Source organism: Ruditapes philippinarum, unplaced genomic scaffold (assembly GCF_026571515.1).
Source record: "Ruditapes philippinarum isolate M1 unplaced genomic scaffold, ASM2657151v2 ctg6881_1_1_1_1, whole genome shotgun sequence".
NCBI classification, from domain to species: Eukaryota; Metazoa; Mollusca; class Bivalvia; order Venerida; family Veneridae; genus Ruditapes; species Ruditapes philippinarum.
Window position 1 is genome coordinate 3185 of NW_026866650.1, and position 19333 is coordinate 22517.

Genomic DNA, 19333 nt, shown 5'->3' on the forward strand with positions numbered 1-19333 from the left:
CATCTGAGAACAAAATAATTAATTTACACACACATTTTATAAAATTTTCATTTCAATTTAACATGCATGGTACATAGCCAAGACTATCTTATATATAGGGACAGCTTTCAGTGAGTAAGATGTACATGTATCATGTACCTCAGATATAAGTCAGCTGCTGTTAAGACATGCTTATGGAGAAGGTTGTGCACAGTGCATTTCTGGGGAAATAGCATTTTTGGGGAAAATATATCAAAATATACCTATTTTGGACTTAATAACCTTCTGATCAGCATAAAATAATTTTGTGATGTACATGTGTATATATATATATTGTCATAATGTAATTTGTCTATGGGTGAATGATAAAACTTCTTTCTAATTATTATACTATGAATATGTCATAAATTTGAAGATTTTCATTTCAAACTGGAATATAGAAAATTAAGTAGCCATCATTTCACACAGTGTTATTATTATAATTTTATAAAAATTATAATTTTTAGAGTCATTATTTTTGTTTTCATAAAATTTATTTTTGTCAATACTTATGATGTTTGGATGATGTTTAAGGGTTTGGGGTTGTAGAGGAGGAACAGGGGTACAGTGTAAGTCATGGCCACGCGACGTTCACCTGTGGGAGTAATTAGGCTATTTTTGATAGATTGCACAAATATCTGTGTTATTGAGTGTTTAAGGTCACATAATTACAGGCTGCCTCAAAAACAAAGTTACTATTAAAGTTTGGCCTTGGTAGCTAGAGGGATTTTACTATTCCCAAATGTAAGGTGCTTATGGGGTATTGAAAGTATAAATTAAACAGTAGCTCAAAGGAGATACTTTAGGAGATTTAATTTTAAATTTTAAGTTTCTGCATTTATTGAATAAATAAAGTTTAAACTAAGTTTCTGCATTTTTACAGATTTCTGAATCTGTAGATGTTTAATGGATCAACACCATTTACTTGTTATCCTCTTCTGAAATTACAGTGGACTATATTTTGACATTTATTAACATAAAAGTGGTTATTTTCTTTAAACAACAGGACTGTTACTGTATAAATGATGTTTTCATACTGTACAATTCTTATATACATGTATATAATTGAATAAATGTCATAATTTCTGTTTTTAGGGTATATGACAAAAAAACAGAAAGATGTGTTTCATCCAGTGTTCACAGGGGTTGAAGAGCTTTGCTAGCACTTACAGCTACAGCTACAAGTAGTCCAACAGATTGTGCCAAATAAACATTGTGTACTAAATACATGTATAAAATAACCATTAGAAATAGTACATGTACAGTTGAACTCCAAGGCAGAAAACATAGAAGAAATCAGTGATCAAAGTATCTGTGCTCTGAAAGCCTCTAGTAAGTGGGAAGTAAATGTTATGAACAAAGACTTATAATGTGATTTACATGCATTTACAGAAGATAAAATTAAGAATTTTTTACTTTGTTTATTTATTTTAAAGATTAAATTTGGGATGGAGAATTATGTGACATATTACTACAGCAAAGATCAAATCAAGTCATCAATCAGAACCAAATAGCAGTCTTTAAGTCTTCACCACTGCAAAAATGTTGAAATATGGTTAGACTTCAATACTTGTACAGTATGGACCATCCTCAGTATATGATTAGATACCTGCATTCAACATATTGATTAAGTTTAAGTTGTGTTGGAACACTTTCTCATGGAATGCTTTAATTACTTTATAGTATAATGTGTAATTTCAGGTCAAGGTTTTGCCCAGGTTTTGCCCGAAATGTTAAGTTTTGTGAAAGGCGACAGCCTTATGGTGACAAATTCATGAAAACTACATATGTATTGGTGCTGCAAGTTGTGACCTTTATCAAAAAGATGTAATGATGGAAATTGTAGAAATTTATTTTTACTGGTCATATGAAATACATGTGCATGTGCAATTTAAATTTTTAAACAGTTATATAATCAGAATCTTTAGTTTCCTATCAACACTCACATCAAATGGCTGTACATAGGTTTAAAATTCTGGCATCATTTTCCATGAAATTTAGATCTTTTCTTTTACAATTTTGTAATTTTTGATAAATTTTAGAATTAGCTGTTTCTGAAACTTGAAAATTTACTGTGTGAGATATTGTGTAAGGCATTAAGGATGTAACAAGTTGAATTTTGTTGACTTCATTTTCTGCGCACATCAGGCACCAGTATTTTGTGAATGATATCCCCTTTATAAATTTGAATTTTTGGGATATTTACAGTATCTATGTTTTTACTGTTGCTAACCCTAAATGAGATAACACCTTTAATTAATTAACAATGAGTTATGTTTATTTTTTTACAGTCTTAAATAAATGTAGATCTGCAGGAAATGTTATAATTAAATTGTAAATGATTGCATTTGAACTGGGGACATTTGTTTCACATTAGCATCATATCATATAGAACAAGCTGCATAAATCCTGCATGATTATTTTTGTTTAGGAATATGGTTCCTGATCCTAAGTTAGATTTTTTAATTCAACTTGTAATGTCTGAACTAACAGTTTTGCTTTAACATGAAATTATTTATGGGATATTTGTCATTCATGACAACATAATAAGACTTGCAGCCTTTCTTTAAATGCTTTTAGATGTTAACAACTTGTTTTTGAATTGTGCAAAATGAAAGCATTGATGCAAAATTATATCAACCCTTAGCCTGTAGAGTTTCTTAATGGACATGTCTGGCTTTCATATTTTAAAGTGTTTTTTATCATACATCAGGATGAAAAGTTAAAGTTAGTGAGACATCATTGTGGAGCCTGTTCAGTCTCAATAGCCTGGCTGTATACTGCTGGCAAAGGCTAATCACTCGGATTCAGCAGTGTAAGCGTTAAATGCTGGCCTGGTATCAAAGTTTTAGTAGGCATTATGTCGGAAAAGTTCAATGGCTCTGACAATTTAAAGTCATTCTTAAATTTTGTGTTCTAAGACTTAAAGCAGCATGCCTCCAGGTTCATGCTAATTTTCATTAAAATTTTCAAAATGTATTAAAAAATATAAAAATATTGTGAAGTGAACAAAGAAAGTAATTTTCACATTGCAAATGGCACTTACATTCCACGTAAATAACCAAAAACAAGTGAAATATGCAAAAATAGTCCTTATAAGTCACGCTGAGGGAATATGGTGATTAATCATGGAAAATCAAAAAGTATCTTTTTACTTTTCTAAAATTCTAAGTACAGTTTATTTTTATTTAAATAATTTGATTCATCTGCAGGCATGAAGTTTCAAAACTTATTGAACATTTTCTTTGATAAGCTGGTATAGCTTATTTACAATCAAGCATGAAAATAGCCAATTACACTGTCCTAATGATAATGCTAAATTACGACCAAATAATATGACATATTTTGAGTTTTAGCCTCATAAACCAGACACTGTTCCGGCCTTTATTTGGCAATTGTCAAAATATTTATATATATATAATTAGCTCACCTGTCACAAAGTGAAATGATGAGCTTTTTTGATCGCTTTACATCCGTCTGTCGTCCGTAAACTTTTACTTTAAACGACATCTTCTCATAAACCGCTTAGCCAATTTCATCCAAACTTCACAGGAATGTTCCTTTGATAGTCAACATCAAAAATTGTTCAAATTTTTTTAATTCCATGCAAAACTCTGGTTGCCATGGCAACTGAAAGAAAAAACTTAAAAAATCTTCTTAAAAAACCCCGAAAGAGGTCGAGCTTAAATATTTGGCATGCAACATCGTCTAGTCAGTGTTTACAAAGTTTGTTCAAATAAATGCCCTGGGGTCAAAATTGGCCCCGCCCTGGGGACATTGATTTTCCTTATTTGTATATGGTAAAAAATTAAAAAATCTTCTACTAAAAAACCCAAATAGCTAGAGCTTAGATATGGGTGTCTACAAAATTTCTTCAAATAAAAGCCATTGGTTCAAAATTGGCCCCGCCCCAGGGGGTCATTGTTTTTCCCTGTATGTATATAGTAAAAACTTAAAAAATATTTATTTTTTTAAACGTTAAGAGTTAAAGCTAAGATATTTAGCATGAAACATCTTCTAATGGGTGTCTACCATTTTTGTTCAAATAAGAGCCCTGTGGTTAAAAATTAGCCCGCCCAGGGGGCCTTTGATTTTCCTTATATGTGAATAGTAAAAACTTAAAAAACCTTCTTTTAAAGAACCCAACGAGCTAGAGTTTAGATACTAAGCATGAAATATCTTCTAGTGAGTGTCTACCAAGTTTGTTCAAATAAAAGCCCTAGGGACAAAATTGGCCCCGTCCAGAAGGGGTCATTGTTCGCCTTAATGTGAAAAGTAAAAACTTTAAAAAGTTTTAAGAGCTAGAACTTAGATATTAATCTTTAAATATCTTCAAATGGGTGTCTACCAAGTTTGATCAAATAAAAGCCCCTGGGTTAAAATTGGCCCGACCCCGGGGGCCTATATACAGGTGAGCGTCTTCAGGGCCATCATGACCCTCTTGTTTGTTTTTTTTCTTGTGAATGATTTTCTATGTCATTATTTGAGAAATTATTAATTAGTTAATTTGCATACTTGCTGATTAAGCTTAGAAATCCTAAAACAGTTTAAAAGAAAAGGAGGTTTTTGTTTACTAATGCGTACAAGTAGATGAACATTATTATACCTTTAGTGTCTAAGTTACTTCTGATAATATTTGAAGAAATGCTGGTCACATGACTATTGTGGTTTAAATAAAAACAAAATTGAAAGAAATTTGTTAAATTATTACCATTGATTTACCAAAAATAAGATAATAATCTGTAGGCTCTTGCTTTGATTAATGCATATTTAGTACAATGTTTGTACAATGTAACAATGTGAATGGGTATCATGATTTCACTGAACATAGTAACAATATGACTGGGTATCTGACTCAGAAAGTTTAGTATTAAACCAGTGCTGAAGGCACAAATTGTACTTTAAAACCTTAAATTAAATATGCATTGCCTACTCAATAACTAGCTTATACCAACCTATATATATATATTTAGTGTTGGTCAAGTTTGATATTGCTGTTATTCTATTGTTACTATTGACTGTAACTTTAACTTTAATGTTAACTTCATAGGAAGAGATATATTTGTCAATTTATCCCTGTGATTGTGAGTGACCTTACAGCCAACTTATGTACTCTTTTTTTTTTGTTATGTTTATGTGATCAAACTGGACTGTGGTTATACATGTATGTTAAATCAATAAAATATTGCATTGATTTGTAATTTCATATTACACATTGTTTTGAAAATCAAGACTTAGAGGTATGAAATAAATTCATTGATGATCTACGGTGCAGTTATTATTTTTAGCTTAACTTTTTGAAGAAAAATGGGGCTATCCTTTACACCTGGAATTCTTCATCAGTGTAACATCTTAAAGTTTTTCGTGCAACTAATGGCTTGCACTTCACCTTGGTTTGAAACCCGCATTCTTTCATGTGTAAAAGACTTTGCACACTTTTTGGGATCATAAAAATGGTCACTTTCCACGGCCAGTAACTCTAGCATGGATTTTGACAGAAGTATGACACTCTAAACTTCTGATTTAATACAGGTTAAAGTTTTGACTGCAAAATTAATCTTGAAACTTAATTTGTATGTTTGTTTAGGGTTTTACGTCACATCGACACAGTATAGGTCATATCGCGACGTTCCAGCTTTACTGGTGGAGGAAGACCTCAGGTGCCCTTCCGTGCATTATTTCAGGCACGAACGGGCACCTGAGTAGAACCACCGACGTTCCGTAAGCTAGCTGGATAGCTTCCTCACATGAAAGAATCCAAAGTCCCTGTCGGGATTCTAACCCACAGCGGTGAGGGACAAGTGGGTTGAAGTCAACGACCTTAACCACTCGGCAACGGCCGCCCCGAAACTTAATTATAGTATACCTTGGAGGTCACTGTCAAAGGCTCATAACTTGTGAATTTTAAATGAAATATGGCCTCATGCGAACATAAAAAAATTGCAAATATTCCTTAGTTAATTCAAACATTTTCCATCAAGTTCTGAGAATAGTTAAATAGAACAACTGTTCTATTGACAGCCCTTGTTGATATTACTGGACATACTTGTGGTTGCTGTGGTAGTCTCCTGATTGGCTACAATATTATTAAGTAGAATAGCTGAATTTCAAATGAGTAACCAATGCAGTTTTACTATTGATGTTTAAAATAGTGTTGGTTGAGTTTGCACATATCTGTATGTAATATGTATGTCATTTTGCACATACATGTATATCATGACTGTACAAAACCTGCCCATCCTTGGAAAACACAGGGTATGAAAGTACGTCAAATATGATCTTGGATTTTCTTAAATGACCATCATTAAAGCTAGATGATACTGACTTTGTATGTGCTGTTCTATATAAGATCAGTCAAATTAATATTTTATTACTTTTTGTGCATAGTGTACACCTGGTGTAATGTTGCAACAGCATGTGATAACTTCTTCCACTTTATTCATACATGTATATAACAATTTATATAAGAACGGCTCTGTTTTTCGAGGGATGGGTTGAGTTATTGTCGAAATGCTACTGGTTATCTGAGAAAATATAAGAAAAATAATTTTAACGGCCTGACGTGGACTTTAATTCTTGCAGCCAGAATGTGCGGACCATTATTCGTATTGAGCTACCGTTTACGTAGACTTCATTACAATTGACTATCCGTTAATAATATATCATCGCGAATTTACCATTTTGGTCATTTAATAGAAACGTTTAAAACAAACAATTTAAAGTAAAGTACAAATGAACACGCATTGTTTACATTACGGTGCGTCAAATTCAGGTATGTTACAATTCGTTACAAGTAAGCTAGTCACTGATTGGCTGGAGTGTATACACGGATTTTCCTGTCTAAAAATAGAAATATCGGTCTGAACCTACAATTTAAGCAGAGGTAAGAAGTGGGCGATAGTGGAACATTCGACCGATGCGCAGGAGAGTACGCTTACAATAGCTAGAAATTAACGGTATTTAGCAAATTTGCCATAATGCAGTTTAGAATATCCAAAATATTCATTTTACTTTTGATGGGTCTGATATTTTACTTGGCATGCATATACCCCTGCCTTCAGATTTTATATATTTTTTTATAATTTGTGTCACTCCTAAATGGTTTGATATAAACATTAGACAATTTGGACTAGACCTTCAAGTAAGCAAGACTTTGAGTTAAAGGGACTTGTATACAATAAAAAAACTATATCATAATTTTACGCTAATATGCGCCCTTTTTACATTGATTTCATGATTTTTCATGTTTTGCGGTATCAGTCAATAGTAATTACTATTGTTTCTAATATATTTCCCAGTGCCACAAATCTACATTCAGCAATGTTAAACATTTGAGTAGTCTTATTTCTTAGATTATTTTAGTACTAAAAGCCATTTTTTGTGTCGCCTTGAAAAAGGCGGTGTCTGTGTCGTCGTCACTTTAGGCTTGTTCGAAGTTTAACTAACTATCAGACGGATTGACTCCAAACTTGGTATACATGCTTCTTTCAATGACCTGAAGTGCAGTGCACAATTATCGTTTATCTCCACTCTTGATTTTTTTAGTTATTGCCCTTCGTTAATTTTCAAACTTTATTTTTGTCCTGGCCATTTCTCCTTAAATATAAAAGCTATGAGCTTGAAACTTAAGAGGATGATATATCTCATTGGCAGTGAAATAAAAACCAGTACTCTGTACTTCATGATTTTAAGCACAACTTGATCACTATAAGTTTGATTAACTCTAAATTTGGTACGGAAGTTTTTTTCATTACCCGAAGCGCAGTGGGCTAGAGTCCTCCATTTGATCTGTCAGTTTAAAATATTTCCAGTGTATTTTTATATTTGATAATATAACAGTTTTGTAAATCCTGACGTAACATTGTTATTATCAGTACGAATGCCACTAAAATTAAAGGTACATGCACATTGCAAGATCAGTGTTTATAAATAACCTGTATTTCAGATGAAAATGCCTGACAGCAATACTGTTGACAAAGGGCCACATCCGACTTGCAGAGTTATAGTTGTAAATAATGTTTACATTATTTAGATATAAATGAATGTAGTTGTATATACTTATGCTTATGGTAAATTATAAATATTCAAATCATTAAACTTGGCAATGAACATGTAAAACGTTTATTCCAGTCAACTTTATGATTGATGGATGGATGAATTGGTTGATTGATTGATATAAGGTCTATATGTTGCAAGACTGTGACTGAGGAGTCTCCCGTTTGCTCTAAACTTATAGATGTCATAAGAATCACATAGAGATTTCTTATCGATGTGTGTAGACAAGAAAGCAGAGATTAAAGGCTTTGAGCAGTAAGTTTAAGAATTCTTCTTCCATAAAAAGTGATAATGTAATAATGTGGTGAGGGAACATTGATTTCAGGATTAACATCTCTTTTATATATAATAAGGGCATAAATATATTTAGTTATTCTGAATAAGGAAATATATGACTTACATTGTTCCCCAGTTCAAAATCTGAGGCAAGTCTTTTATGAAACTGGGTAAGAATCAAAACTCAAACAAGGATAGTAACTGAAATGTCACATTTTTTATGCCACCACAGCATTTGTTGTTCTGATACCTTATATAAATTATTTTTCAATCACTTACATCACCAATTGAATATTGTTTCATTGTGTTTGTTTTCATAATACATTTAAGGTATTGATAGTCTTTTAAGACAAATGAATAAGAAACACCCCGTACCCTTGATAGTGTACGTCATCAATTCATGATGACTGCAAAGGAACAGATAGAATTATCTGACAGTCAATGGGAAGGGAGTTTCAGGGTCATTTTTATAGTGGAAGAAGAATTTGAATATACGCAGAGTTTTTCACATTTCTGTTTGACTTTTCTGACCTTCTGGAAAATGGGTCATTTCGATACAGAAAAACTCTGGAGAAAGCATAACCTCTTTCAAGTCAAAGCAACTCCTGTTGCCATGATACATGGGCACCCAGGGCCATACTGCTTCAATGAAGCAGTGACAAACTTCATAACAAAGTGCATGGAGCCTTAAAATGATGAAGAACCATATGTCGAGAGAGATGACATAAAGTCAGCAATTCATTTTGTAACACTCACTATTGACATACTGCTGTATTGAAATAGACATTTTATGTAGTAAACCTCCTGAATGTAAATTGCATGCTGTCCAGCGTCCCTAAAATTCCTAAAAAGTACTAGTTTTCTTCAGTTTGGCTAAAATTCCTTAACAAAATGAAAGGGAATTCCTCAAAATGACCCTTTTTTCACTTAAATTCCTATTTTTTATCTTTTGTTATAAACCTATACCGAAACAACCATTTTTGAATCACAACCTAAATTTGAACAAAGTCAGTGGCGCTTATGTCATGTCTGACTTAATTGCAAAAAGTCACGCGTTGTATTTACTTCAACTCCTGCAGAAAATGCCATACCTATTGTCAGATGTTATCAGAAAAAACAATAAGAAACTGTTGTTTTAAAATTGTCAGACTTTGACTATATCAAAATAGTCACTTAAATGTTTAAAATAGAGATAGCAAAATAATTTTTTATTGGCTACAGAGTTTTACCATTAACCGTAGTCTTGGATGTATTTAAAACAACTATTAAATGTTGTACAATTAAATATTCATCAGACTTTATGTAGGGGTCTTGATAATAAAATGTTAATTTGTAATGAAGTTATTTTCAGGCGTTGACTCTAGAATAGATCTTTTGTAAGTTATACCAGCTGGCAGATCTAGACAAGTTTCCATATTTGGTAATATTATAAAGTGGGGAAGGTTAGCTGGCCGTAATGATTTTATGCTTTTACCATTTTGAATTCAAATGAGACTTCTAAGAAGTGACACCTTCAGCTGCCATTTTATAAATTTTAGTCATGCCAATGTAATGTACTATACCTATGTTATAACATTTAGTGAAATTTATTTTTTGAATCAGGAAAAAACTGTTGAAAATCGTTGTATAGGCTGATACTGTTTTACGCTTGCAATTTGCACTGTTGGAATTGCTAGAGGACTGACTACACAGCCACCAAGTCTCATGGCCGTAGCCCAAATACAAGGCCGGCACCAAGTCGGAATGCATTAGGCCTTTTTCGCTTCGTTTTTTTTTTTTTATATACGTTTGCGCTGAAATTTTCTAAATGGAAACGGGTGCGACAATTGGCACTGTGTTCGAACCGTAGGTCCGATTCGCTTGCAATTTGCACTGTTGGACACTGTAGAGGACTGACTACACAGCCACCAAGTCTCATGGCCGTAGCCCAAATACAAGGCCGGCACCAAGTCGGAATGCATTAGGCCTTTTTGCGCTGATACAGTGTAAAATTTTCTACAATTTTTTGTAGCCCTGATTTATCTTGAAAAAATTCGTTAGTGGTGTTTACCCTGCTGTCTGAATTTAGGTAAAAATATTCCTGGGAATGACCTGATTGTGTCATATTTTTTATTTTTTTTCTAAGAAAGATCAAGACTTGTTGAAAATCTACCAACCTTAAAATGAATAATGTTGATAAATGCATTTATAGCTATAATAAATTTAAAACATAATTTCCCCTTCCATTCATTATTGGCTAATAACAGTTTAACTTATTGAATGTTGGTTGTTCCGGGACACTTCTAAATTAAAAAAAAATCATTCTAGTTATGTTTTAATGTAGTTTTCAGATCTTATTATTCAGCGAAGGCAGTTAAAAGGCAGTTGACCAGTGAATCCATTTATTCACTGTTGACTAAAGAACACTGAACCAGAGCATTATTTGTTAGTTACTTTTGTGTCAAATATGCAAAGTTAAGTCCATATCATGCTCTTTTGGGGTCATAATTTAGTAATAAAATTCAAAATTTTAGCCCTAAAATTTATTTTACTTACCATAAAATTCCTAATTTTAGCATTAAAAATTTCTTAAATATTGACCTAATATTTGTCCTAATTTTTTTTCAAAAGGTGCTTTAATTGATTCCTGAATAGAATTTACCTATTGTTTGGCAGATGCTGAAACAGCCCCAATTTGAACCAATGAAAGTAGGAAAGTTATTTTAACGTGGAAGACAGCATTTCTGATTGCTATAACTTTTGAAAGATGCAGTGAACTTCAAGCTTTGCGCGTAGGAGAAGGGTCTGCCAAAACTCAGAAAAAAATGTCACTTTTCATAGACATGGTCTTTCTTAGCAAGGTAGACAGGATCATCAAAGACTATTCTAAATCCATTTTTAGGACAATATATTGTAAGAGAGATTTGTATATTTGAAACATACAGATTATTTACGTAAGGAAACAAATAAATTGTAATTATTTTGAGTCTATTCTGGACGTTGGTGTATATAAATTTGATAAAAGTTTCATGATTTTAACACCGCCTTTCCTTGTTGATCATGTTTATCATATTTTGTCACAGTAGTATTGTCTTGAAACCAATAGCGTTATTTAATTTTTATCCAACTTGCTTACGGAACGTCGGTGGTTCCCGTTCATCCCTGAAATAATGCACGGAAGTGCACCTGAGGTCTTCCTCCACAAGTAAAGCTGGAACGTCGCCAAATGACCTATAATGTGTCGGTGTGACATAAAACCCATACAAACAAACAAACACTGTTGTCTGCATAGAGAGAAATGATAATTTTATCAAAGTCCGTTATGCTATGCATGGTATTTTAAATATGATTGAGATCATTCGGATAAAGAGAAATAGTTGTTTAGCTTTAATTTTCTACTTGTTTCACGCTACGAAACAAGTTTTGAAAAATCAAACAAAGTTAATGTAAATCTTTTTTTTTAATGTTTAATACTAACGCAATACATCATGTTTTAACCATTAATTTGACTCTGTACCCTGAAAAGATAAAAATACCGGATATTAATACTTAAAAATGCAACAAATAGTTCCTTATAATCACAATAATCATAGTCAACAAGCAATTCTTATGACGTTATACAATATGATATGATGCATGTATAAAAGATTCTTTAAACATAGACATGTTTTAAATGTTGATCATTTGCGTTCATTGAACGCTGTCTTTCCTTGTTGATTTTGTTTATCGTACTTTTGATATAAACGAAGATGGATCCAGACAAAATGTGAAAGAGTCATGACAACTTTTTTTACCAATGACAAGCTGGACCGCACAGGCTTCCTCCGATCAAGCTGGCTCCTGGGACTAAAGCATTCAGTGCAGTTGGGCAGGCGGCTTCACATGCAGCTTCTGAGGTGTCGGATCCGAGCAAACTGATAATCTTTTGCCCAAGGTCATGAACTAAAAACAATTGTCATATTTTATAAACCTTTACTTACACAGAAAAGAGACAGACAATCAACTGTTGATGTTTATTGTTGATCATTTTCCTTTAAACATTATCTTATCAAGTTTGTTTTAGACAAAAGTATGTAGCTTTTAAATCAAAGTTCGAGTATTGGGCTCGAATTTACTATTCCTATATAAGAATTTTAATAATTTTCTTCTTAATCTTTTATTGAATGCATAAGCGAAAAACATATTGTAAGCGTTATATATAGGATATTTTGGCTGAAAGTGGTAAAGTAAAAGGTAATATTTAACCTAATTGACGATTGAATCGGTAATATTTGTTTAATTCAATACATAAGCTAGTGGATCAAATGTACGTTTACCTGATGGCAATTGAATGTGTCCGAAGATAAATCGTTTTTCGTCAACATTGACAGGAACGCTCAAAGCCAAAGGCAAAACTACCAGGAGACAAAGGGCAAATTTCATGATGTCTTGCTTTAACAAAAAGAATTCATATAAAAACATTATGATATTAGATAAAAAGCAAAATGAAAACGATCTACATTATACGGGAGGACAAGTAATTTTAATGGTTAAACATAACCAATTGTATCTAATATTCAAAAATATACAAGTGTCACATAATTTTAACAAAACTATTGTCGATGTAACAATTGTGTTTATTTATGTACGTTCATACAAAAAGAATTAGCATAAAATATATAATAGAACTTTATACTTATAAATTATATATTCTTTGTTAAAAATAATATGTATATTCTTTGTTTAAAATAATATTAATGTTTAATGAAATATAGCATTAATTCATTGTATGTGATTGTTCAGCTTGTTTAACTCTTGAAGTCGTGCTCACCTTGAATGTTGTAATATTCCGAAATAAATCTTTACATCCCAATTATAATAAAAATGTTCACAACACTGATTTTAATTTATTTATTCATTTAATCTAAATGACTATAATCGGTAATCTTATTTATTTAATCCATCTAAATAACTATACATAGCACATTGTAATTTTAATGCAATTAATCATTGTGGTCGTAGTTATAGAGTAAACAATTCTAACAAACTCGTATTAATGGTATAAATGCCTATTCCAGATAAATTATTTCTACATATTCAAAATCATTAATAAATAAGCATCTCTTCACTGAACTAATAATTCTATTCAAAAGAATCAATCATTCTTGTGTTGTTAACTGTTTCACTAAAATATACCAGACCTTCCAGTTTTCATCATATTTATAATATTATCTTCAGTAATGTAACTATCCACTTCTAATATACCTTATACCAATAAAAAAAAAATAAATCAAGACATACCTTTGTAGATTGTCGGTCAAAAGAAACAATACTTGCCACTGATTGTGTCGTTCTTTTATACAATCCATTCAGACAGCGCATGACAAAACTGACCAAAACTGACCAATTCTTACGTAAAATCTGCTGATAAATGTTAACCTCTTTAGTTACTTTCATAAGTTAATAGGTAACAATTTGAATAACGACTGACAGGGTCACAGGAATAAACAAAATATGTATTTATTGATTTATTTTCTAGGGGGGCTTTAGCTCAAAGGTGAGTTTTGTCATCAAAATTTGTCCGTCCGTCAGTCCCGAGCTTAGATAGTTTGAGTGTAGCATCATGCCATAAAACTACAAAAGATTTTGAAGTCAAATGCCTTGCTAAAATCTATAAAGGCTACAAACATTTTGTGTTATTGTTAAGCATTGGAGTAATAAATCCGTGTAGAATGAAAATATTATCAATGGTTCCCATGTTTTTTCGGAAACCTACCTGTGCTTCAATGTGCACATTATAGTCTTCAGCCCAAAATTTTAATCGGTAATTCAAAAGTAATTAGCTAGTCTATAGTACTTCACAAAGTAATTGGTCTATAATTTCCAGGTTCCATTGTGCATATCAAGGAAAGCAAGAGTGTGCAAATAACGTAAAAGTACACCGAATCTGTGCAACGCTATTGCCAATACGAATAACACAGTAAGTAAACGAACCAAAATATTTTATTCTAAATTAAATTTAAAGAAATGAATGATCATATACGGCTGCTACGACCAGCGTTACATTTTTTTTTCAGGAATATGTTTACTTCTTAAGGTCAATCGTAAGGAAGACAACCTGATAACCTTTCTTAATGTGACTTTTGTGTTTTATCTATAACACCTTTAAAACATTCCTTTTTCATATTCTGTTTACCTTTTATCAAAATAATAGACATTTATCAAATTAATAGTGTCGTATAAGAAGAATACAAGGAATATGGTATGTTAAGATTTAGCTACTTTAAATGAGATAACCGCCGTTGCTTTAGCGCTTCATTCACGAACTCGGCTTTACCTCGTAAAAATGATCTCAATTACGTTTTACCTGCTAAATTAAGTGTAATATGACACAAGTAGATTGGAAAATGTCTCAGGTACACCGAATATAAAAAAGGTAAATATATGTATTTAAAGATATCAACGAAACCAAAAATCTCCATCAATACGTCGTCATTTTCACGAATGATCTTGTAAAATAAACATTTACATAGAAATATTTTTGATGAGGTATATTTAATGTATAATGTCTCAGCAACCGTATGCGTTTATTGATTTCTTCCAATTTGGTGTACAATAAAAAGTATTGGTCCATTTACTTATCGCGGTGCTCGTTTTTGCCACTTAATTGCACAATTCATTGTTACTTTTGCACAATGTCTGCGTTATTTGCACATTCCTGCGTTAATGGATATACACGGTAGGTTTGACTGTATCACTTTTTTGTGTGTAGGGATGATGTATTCTTCAGTCAACTTTTTAGGGAAATAACCGAGATCAAAAAAGTGTTGATTTTTTTTAGAAAAGATAGGAAAAATCTATTTAAACGAATATCGTTTAAAGTTAATGTTGGAAATGTCGCTTTTCCTAATTTTAACTCATTAATATATTAAAACCTTAGCAGAAGAAATTTTAAATATAGTTCATCAGTGGTTAAAAGCTAGGTAACACAGCCCACGTATGGTACTGTTAAGGTCTAAATATCCTGGGAAATACTCAGAAAGGATGTTTTCTATTTTAATATGGAATATCTGGGGTTTAAAATAAGGCCACGCAACCTAAATTATAAAAGTATTGTTTACATTCTAAAAGTATTGTTTCCATACCAACTTTCCTAAAAAATTGTCAATAGTTCCAAATAACGTGTATATCGACGTATTTTACGCTTCAAAATCAACTAAAAAAGCACAAGGTTACCAATTTGTTGCGTTCATTTACGCACACTGTAAATTAATTACGCAGAGAATGAAAATTTGAAGCGTTTTTGGTGTGTACTTTCATTTTCGAAACAGCTGACTGACCGCTTCCGTTAAACAGTTGACTGTGTATCTATTTTTCAATTAATACCCGTCAAAATACTTTCAACTATTTTTCTCCCAGTAAATCAGTCTTATTACGTCTTGATAAAATATATTGTTCTATTTTCTTTATCACTGCAAGCATTTATTAATACAGATGTAGTGCATGGTTGCTTCTACGCTCCCTTCGCAGCTCAATGAATACACTCACATTATTTCAGTAAGAAGTGAGCGATAGTGGAACATTCGACCGATGCGCAGGTGAGTAGGTTGCTTCAAGGGCAATCGCAACTACTCGGCCCTTTACGTCAGTCTTTGGATATTGAGGACCTCGAACACAATAGTGTGAACACACAGAACGGATGCGGTATTTCGGTCTAACCTGCGCTAAGAAACTAAACATTTAAACAAATAGTAGTTTAATGCTGGGAGTTGTTGACAAGTTTATTTCCAATATATGCTGTAAAAGTCCACCTAAAATAAGTGGATTCATAGGTACAATAGTAATTACATTATTTCACCTGAAACCACGTGGTAGAAATTCTTTCAATCCGTATTGTTTCCGATATTATTATAGATAATAGCCGAGGCAATTCCGAAGGCTTTAAGGGCTAATCAAATTGACATTTTTTAGCACAACTCCGTTGCTGGCAAAACTATTAAGTAAATGTGAATCATTATATATATGAATGGAGGCGCCGTAAGCATACATAAATCGGCAATTGACAGGTGTTTATCTGCATTGGTTATGTCATTGTCGCCGATTATTGAGTGTAAACAATATAAATATGCCGGTCTCCCTAATTACCGGCAAGCAACAAGAACCGACCAGAAGTAAAAATGAAAAAATACCAATTAATTTCACTAATTCATCATTTATTAATCTCAATTTCTAATATTTTTAACATGAAAAACATAATGAATTCGTTCTGAACCATGTTAATAGGCAATTATCTATACCAACAAGAAGTCAGTCTCAGTTCCTCACCGTCAAGAACTCTGCCATCTTCGTTTCATTAATATTGATATTACATTAGGAATTTGTATAAGTGTTAAATCATAATTTATTTTATTAAAAATGTTGTATTATAAATAATAATTATCATGTTAAATGTATTCTAATTCAATTATGAATATCATTATTAACAAATGACCTTATGAGATAATTCGCGGCTACCGACAAGAAAGTTTCTTTATTGCCAGCGATTGAGTAGGTTTTGAAATATGTTCAAAAATTGTCAGCCTATATTCAATAAATAATTATAAAACATTTCGTTGTTATTGATTACAAAATATCCTGCATTTAGGCAATATTTCTGTACTATAAAATAAGAAATTTTAGAGTGTTGCTCCTAGCATGCAGCCCTTAAATTCGCAGTAGTTCAATCTTACAAATGGAATCTCATATCAAAATTATCAAATATAAAGAGCTGTAAAGTCTAAACTTGACCTCATATTAAATCATGAATGACTAATGTATATTAGCTCAATATTATTCTGATTTTCTAATTAAATAACTAGACCTTGCCAAAATAATGCCTGATTCCGTGATCTATGACACAAAATATGCTGCTCAAATTACTTATGAAAAAAAGAACTAGCAGCTGCAGTAAGACGGTCACAGGGATGCTGCAAACTACATTTATTAAAAAGAATTGACAGGAGAAGAAACCCATACGTCTTCCTGCACTTACAAGTATAATTAATACTGAACATTTGGTTGGAATACATATTATAAGCTTTTATCACACACCCGTGCCGATTTTGCGACGCCGTAAATATGGTATTGCACGGCCGTGCATATATTTTGACGTGACGTCATTAGCGTTATACAAACATAGTGTAAAGACGCGCTAAATGTTAGCGTTATACTATAGGCGCGTCAATGAAAAATGACTCTCATTTCACTTTAAACGGTCTTTAGTTTGGGTATGTGATAAATAGAATATTAAATTCGTATAAGTTCATTACTGAATTTATTGCACCCGTTGAATAAAATAATATTATGCTCGCCAGAGGCTCGCATAATATAATTTTATTCAACTCGTGCAATAAATTCAGTATTGAACTTACACTCATTCAATATCCTCTATTTCATGCATTAACATCTACAGAAGCGCGAGGACCCATTTAAAGCCCTCGTCCTATGGGCTCAGGATTTAACTTCTGCAGATGTGAATGCACAAAAACACGTGATAGAGTCATTCTTGTATAAAAGGATATGACTATTTCGATGATCTACGATATGTTGTTTTCCGCGTAAGGATACTGGTTTCGTATTGATTCTAACTCGATTGTGTGTTATGTTTTGAAAATAAGTTAGCTGGGGGTGTCGTTAAAATTAGCGGTTAGCATGGTGTAAAAATCATGCACATTAACAAGAGCTATCAGTAGGACATCAAAGAGTGCTCGACTGTTTCAATGCTTGATAGCTAAACAAGAACCTAGATAATGAAGAATTCTCTATATTTAAAAGGGTCATAATTCTGTCAAAATCCATTATAGAGTAATTAGCCTTTAATAGTGACTTCTATTATGCTCATAAATAAGTATATTAGGTTTATACCTATTCCATTATGTAATTTTTACAAAACCAATTTGCATGCAAAACCTTAGCCAAACTGGAAAACAGAAAACTTGTGTGTACAATATCGCTCCCTATTCTCCGATATATCAAACTTAATAACGTGCTCTCTGGTTTAATCCATAAATGCAAGTTTTTCTCTGTGAATGTACACCTATGTGTGCAGCTTTTTGTGCAGGATGGCCAGTGTATTTGTGTGTTATATATATGAAGAATGTTGATCAAATAAATTATCCATATCATAGAAATTTGTCCAAAAACCATTATTTAATGGCGGCCATCTTGGATTTGGAAGCCATATTGAATCTTCGACCGATGCTACTTTTGCATTTTTACCTTGAAATTACTATTTTTGACTCACAATGTCAATTCATATCATTTTCATGCCATAAATAACTTCATTTTGCCGTGTTCCATGTACATTGTATATTTTGGCGGCCATCTTGGATTTTGGCGGCCATCTTGGATATTGGCGGCCATCTTGGATTTTTAAAAAGTGGATCCCAGGCTAAAATGAATTGAAATACTATTTCCTGCCACCATGCCAAGTTTCATGCTTTTCACAGAAGGTGCACAATAATTTTTACCGATTTCTTGGACTATAGCGTGCTTTGTTTTTTACAGTACATTAATAAAAAGCTTACAAAATCGTCCATAAAAATTTCATACTGACTGAGCTCAGTAATAGTTATATATAGTTTCATATACTTTAACTGTTTTATCGCAATGACTTAATGTTTTCTTTTTTGTAATTGAAACTAATAAATAAATACATTACAGTTATTTATGATAAGGCAGTTTTTTCAAGTTGTCATTTCAGTTGTTTTTGATAAGGCAGTTTTTTCAAGTTGTTTTCGCTGACGCAAAAAAAATATACAAAAGACATCCAATATTATAGGCGGATTGTATACTGTTACCAAGATTGATTCAAGATTAAAGGGCTTTTTTCAGAGGAAATAATTCATTCAGTGGATGTACTATGATTAAATGAGAGTAATTTTCATTTCATTAATTATCTTTGTTTATATTTTTCACTGTATTTATATATTTATTTTATTTTATTGCTTTCATTTTTTTTATTTTATTTTACTTTTTTTGCTACTGG

General features: G+C 32.1%; 1 protein-coding gene across 1 annotated transcript; it reads right to left on the minus strand.

Moving 5' to 3' along the window:
* Window positions 1-11701: 11701 nt before the first annotated feature.
* On the minus strand, window positions 11702-13779 carry LOC132733225 (uncharacterized). The gene is made up of 4 exons (XM_060719827.1): window positions 13609-13779; window positions 12645-12759; window positions 12123-12270; window positions 11702-11846 (listed from the first exon to the last, which is right to left on the minus strand). Exons 1-4 carry the CDS (start codon window positions 13762-13764, stop codon window positions 11822-11824), a joined length of 444 nt encoding a protein of 147 aa, XP_060575810.1. The 5' UTR covers window positions 13765-13779; the 3' UTR covers window positions 11702-11821.
* Window positions 13780-19333: the final 5554 nt, after the last annotated feature.

What these genes read in the sequence shown, in the direction of transcription:
- LOC132733225 (XM_060719827.1), bottom strand. Translation starts at nt 13,764, where the DNA reads ATGAAAGTAACTAAAGAGGTTAACATTTATCAGCAGATTTTACGTAAG. An exon ending in TTGACCGACAATCTACAAAG is followed by an intron (nt 12,760 to 13,608) that starts GTATGTCTTGAT and finishes TTTTTGTTAAAG; the next exon opens with CAAGACATCATGAAATTTGC. An exon ending in TGCGGTCCAGCTTGTCATTG is followed by an intron (nt 11,847 to 12,122) that starts GTAAAAAAAGTT and finishes TTATCTTTTCAG; the next exon opens with GGTACAGAGTCAAATTAATG.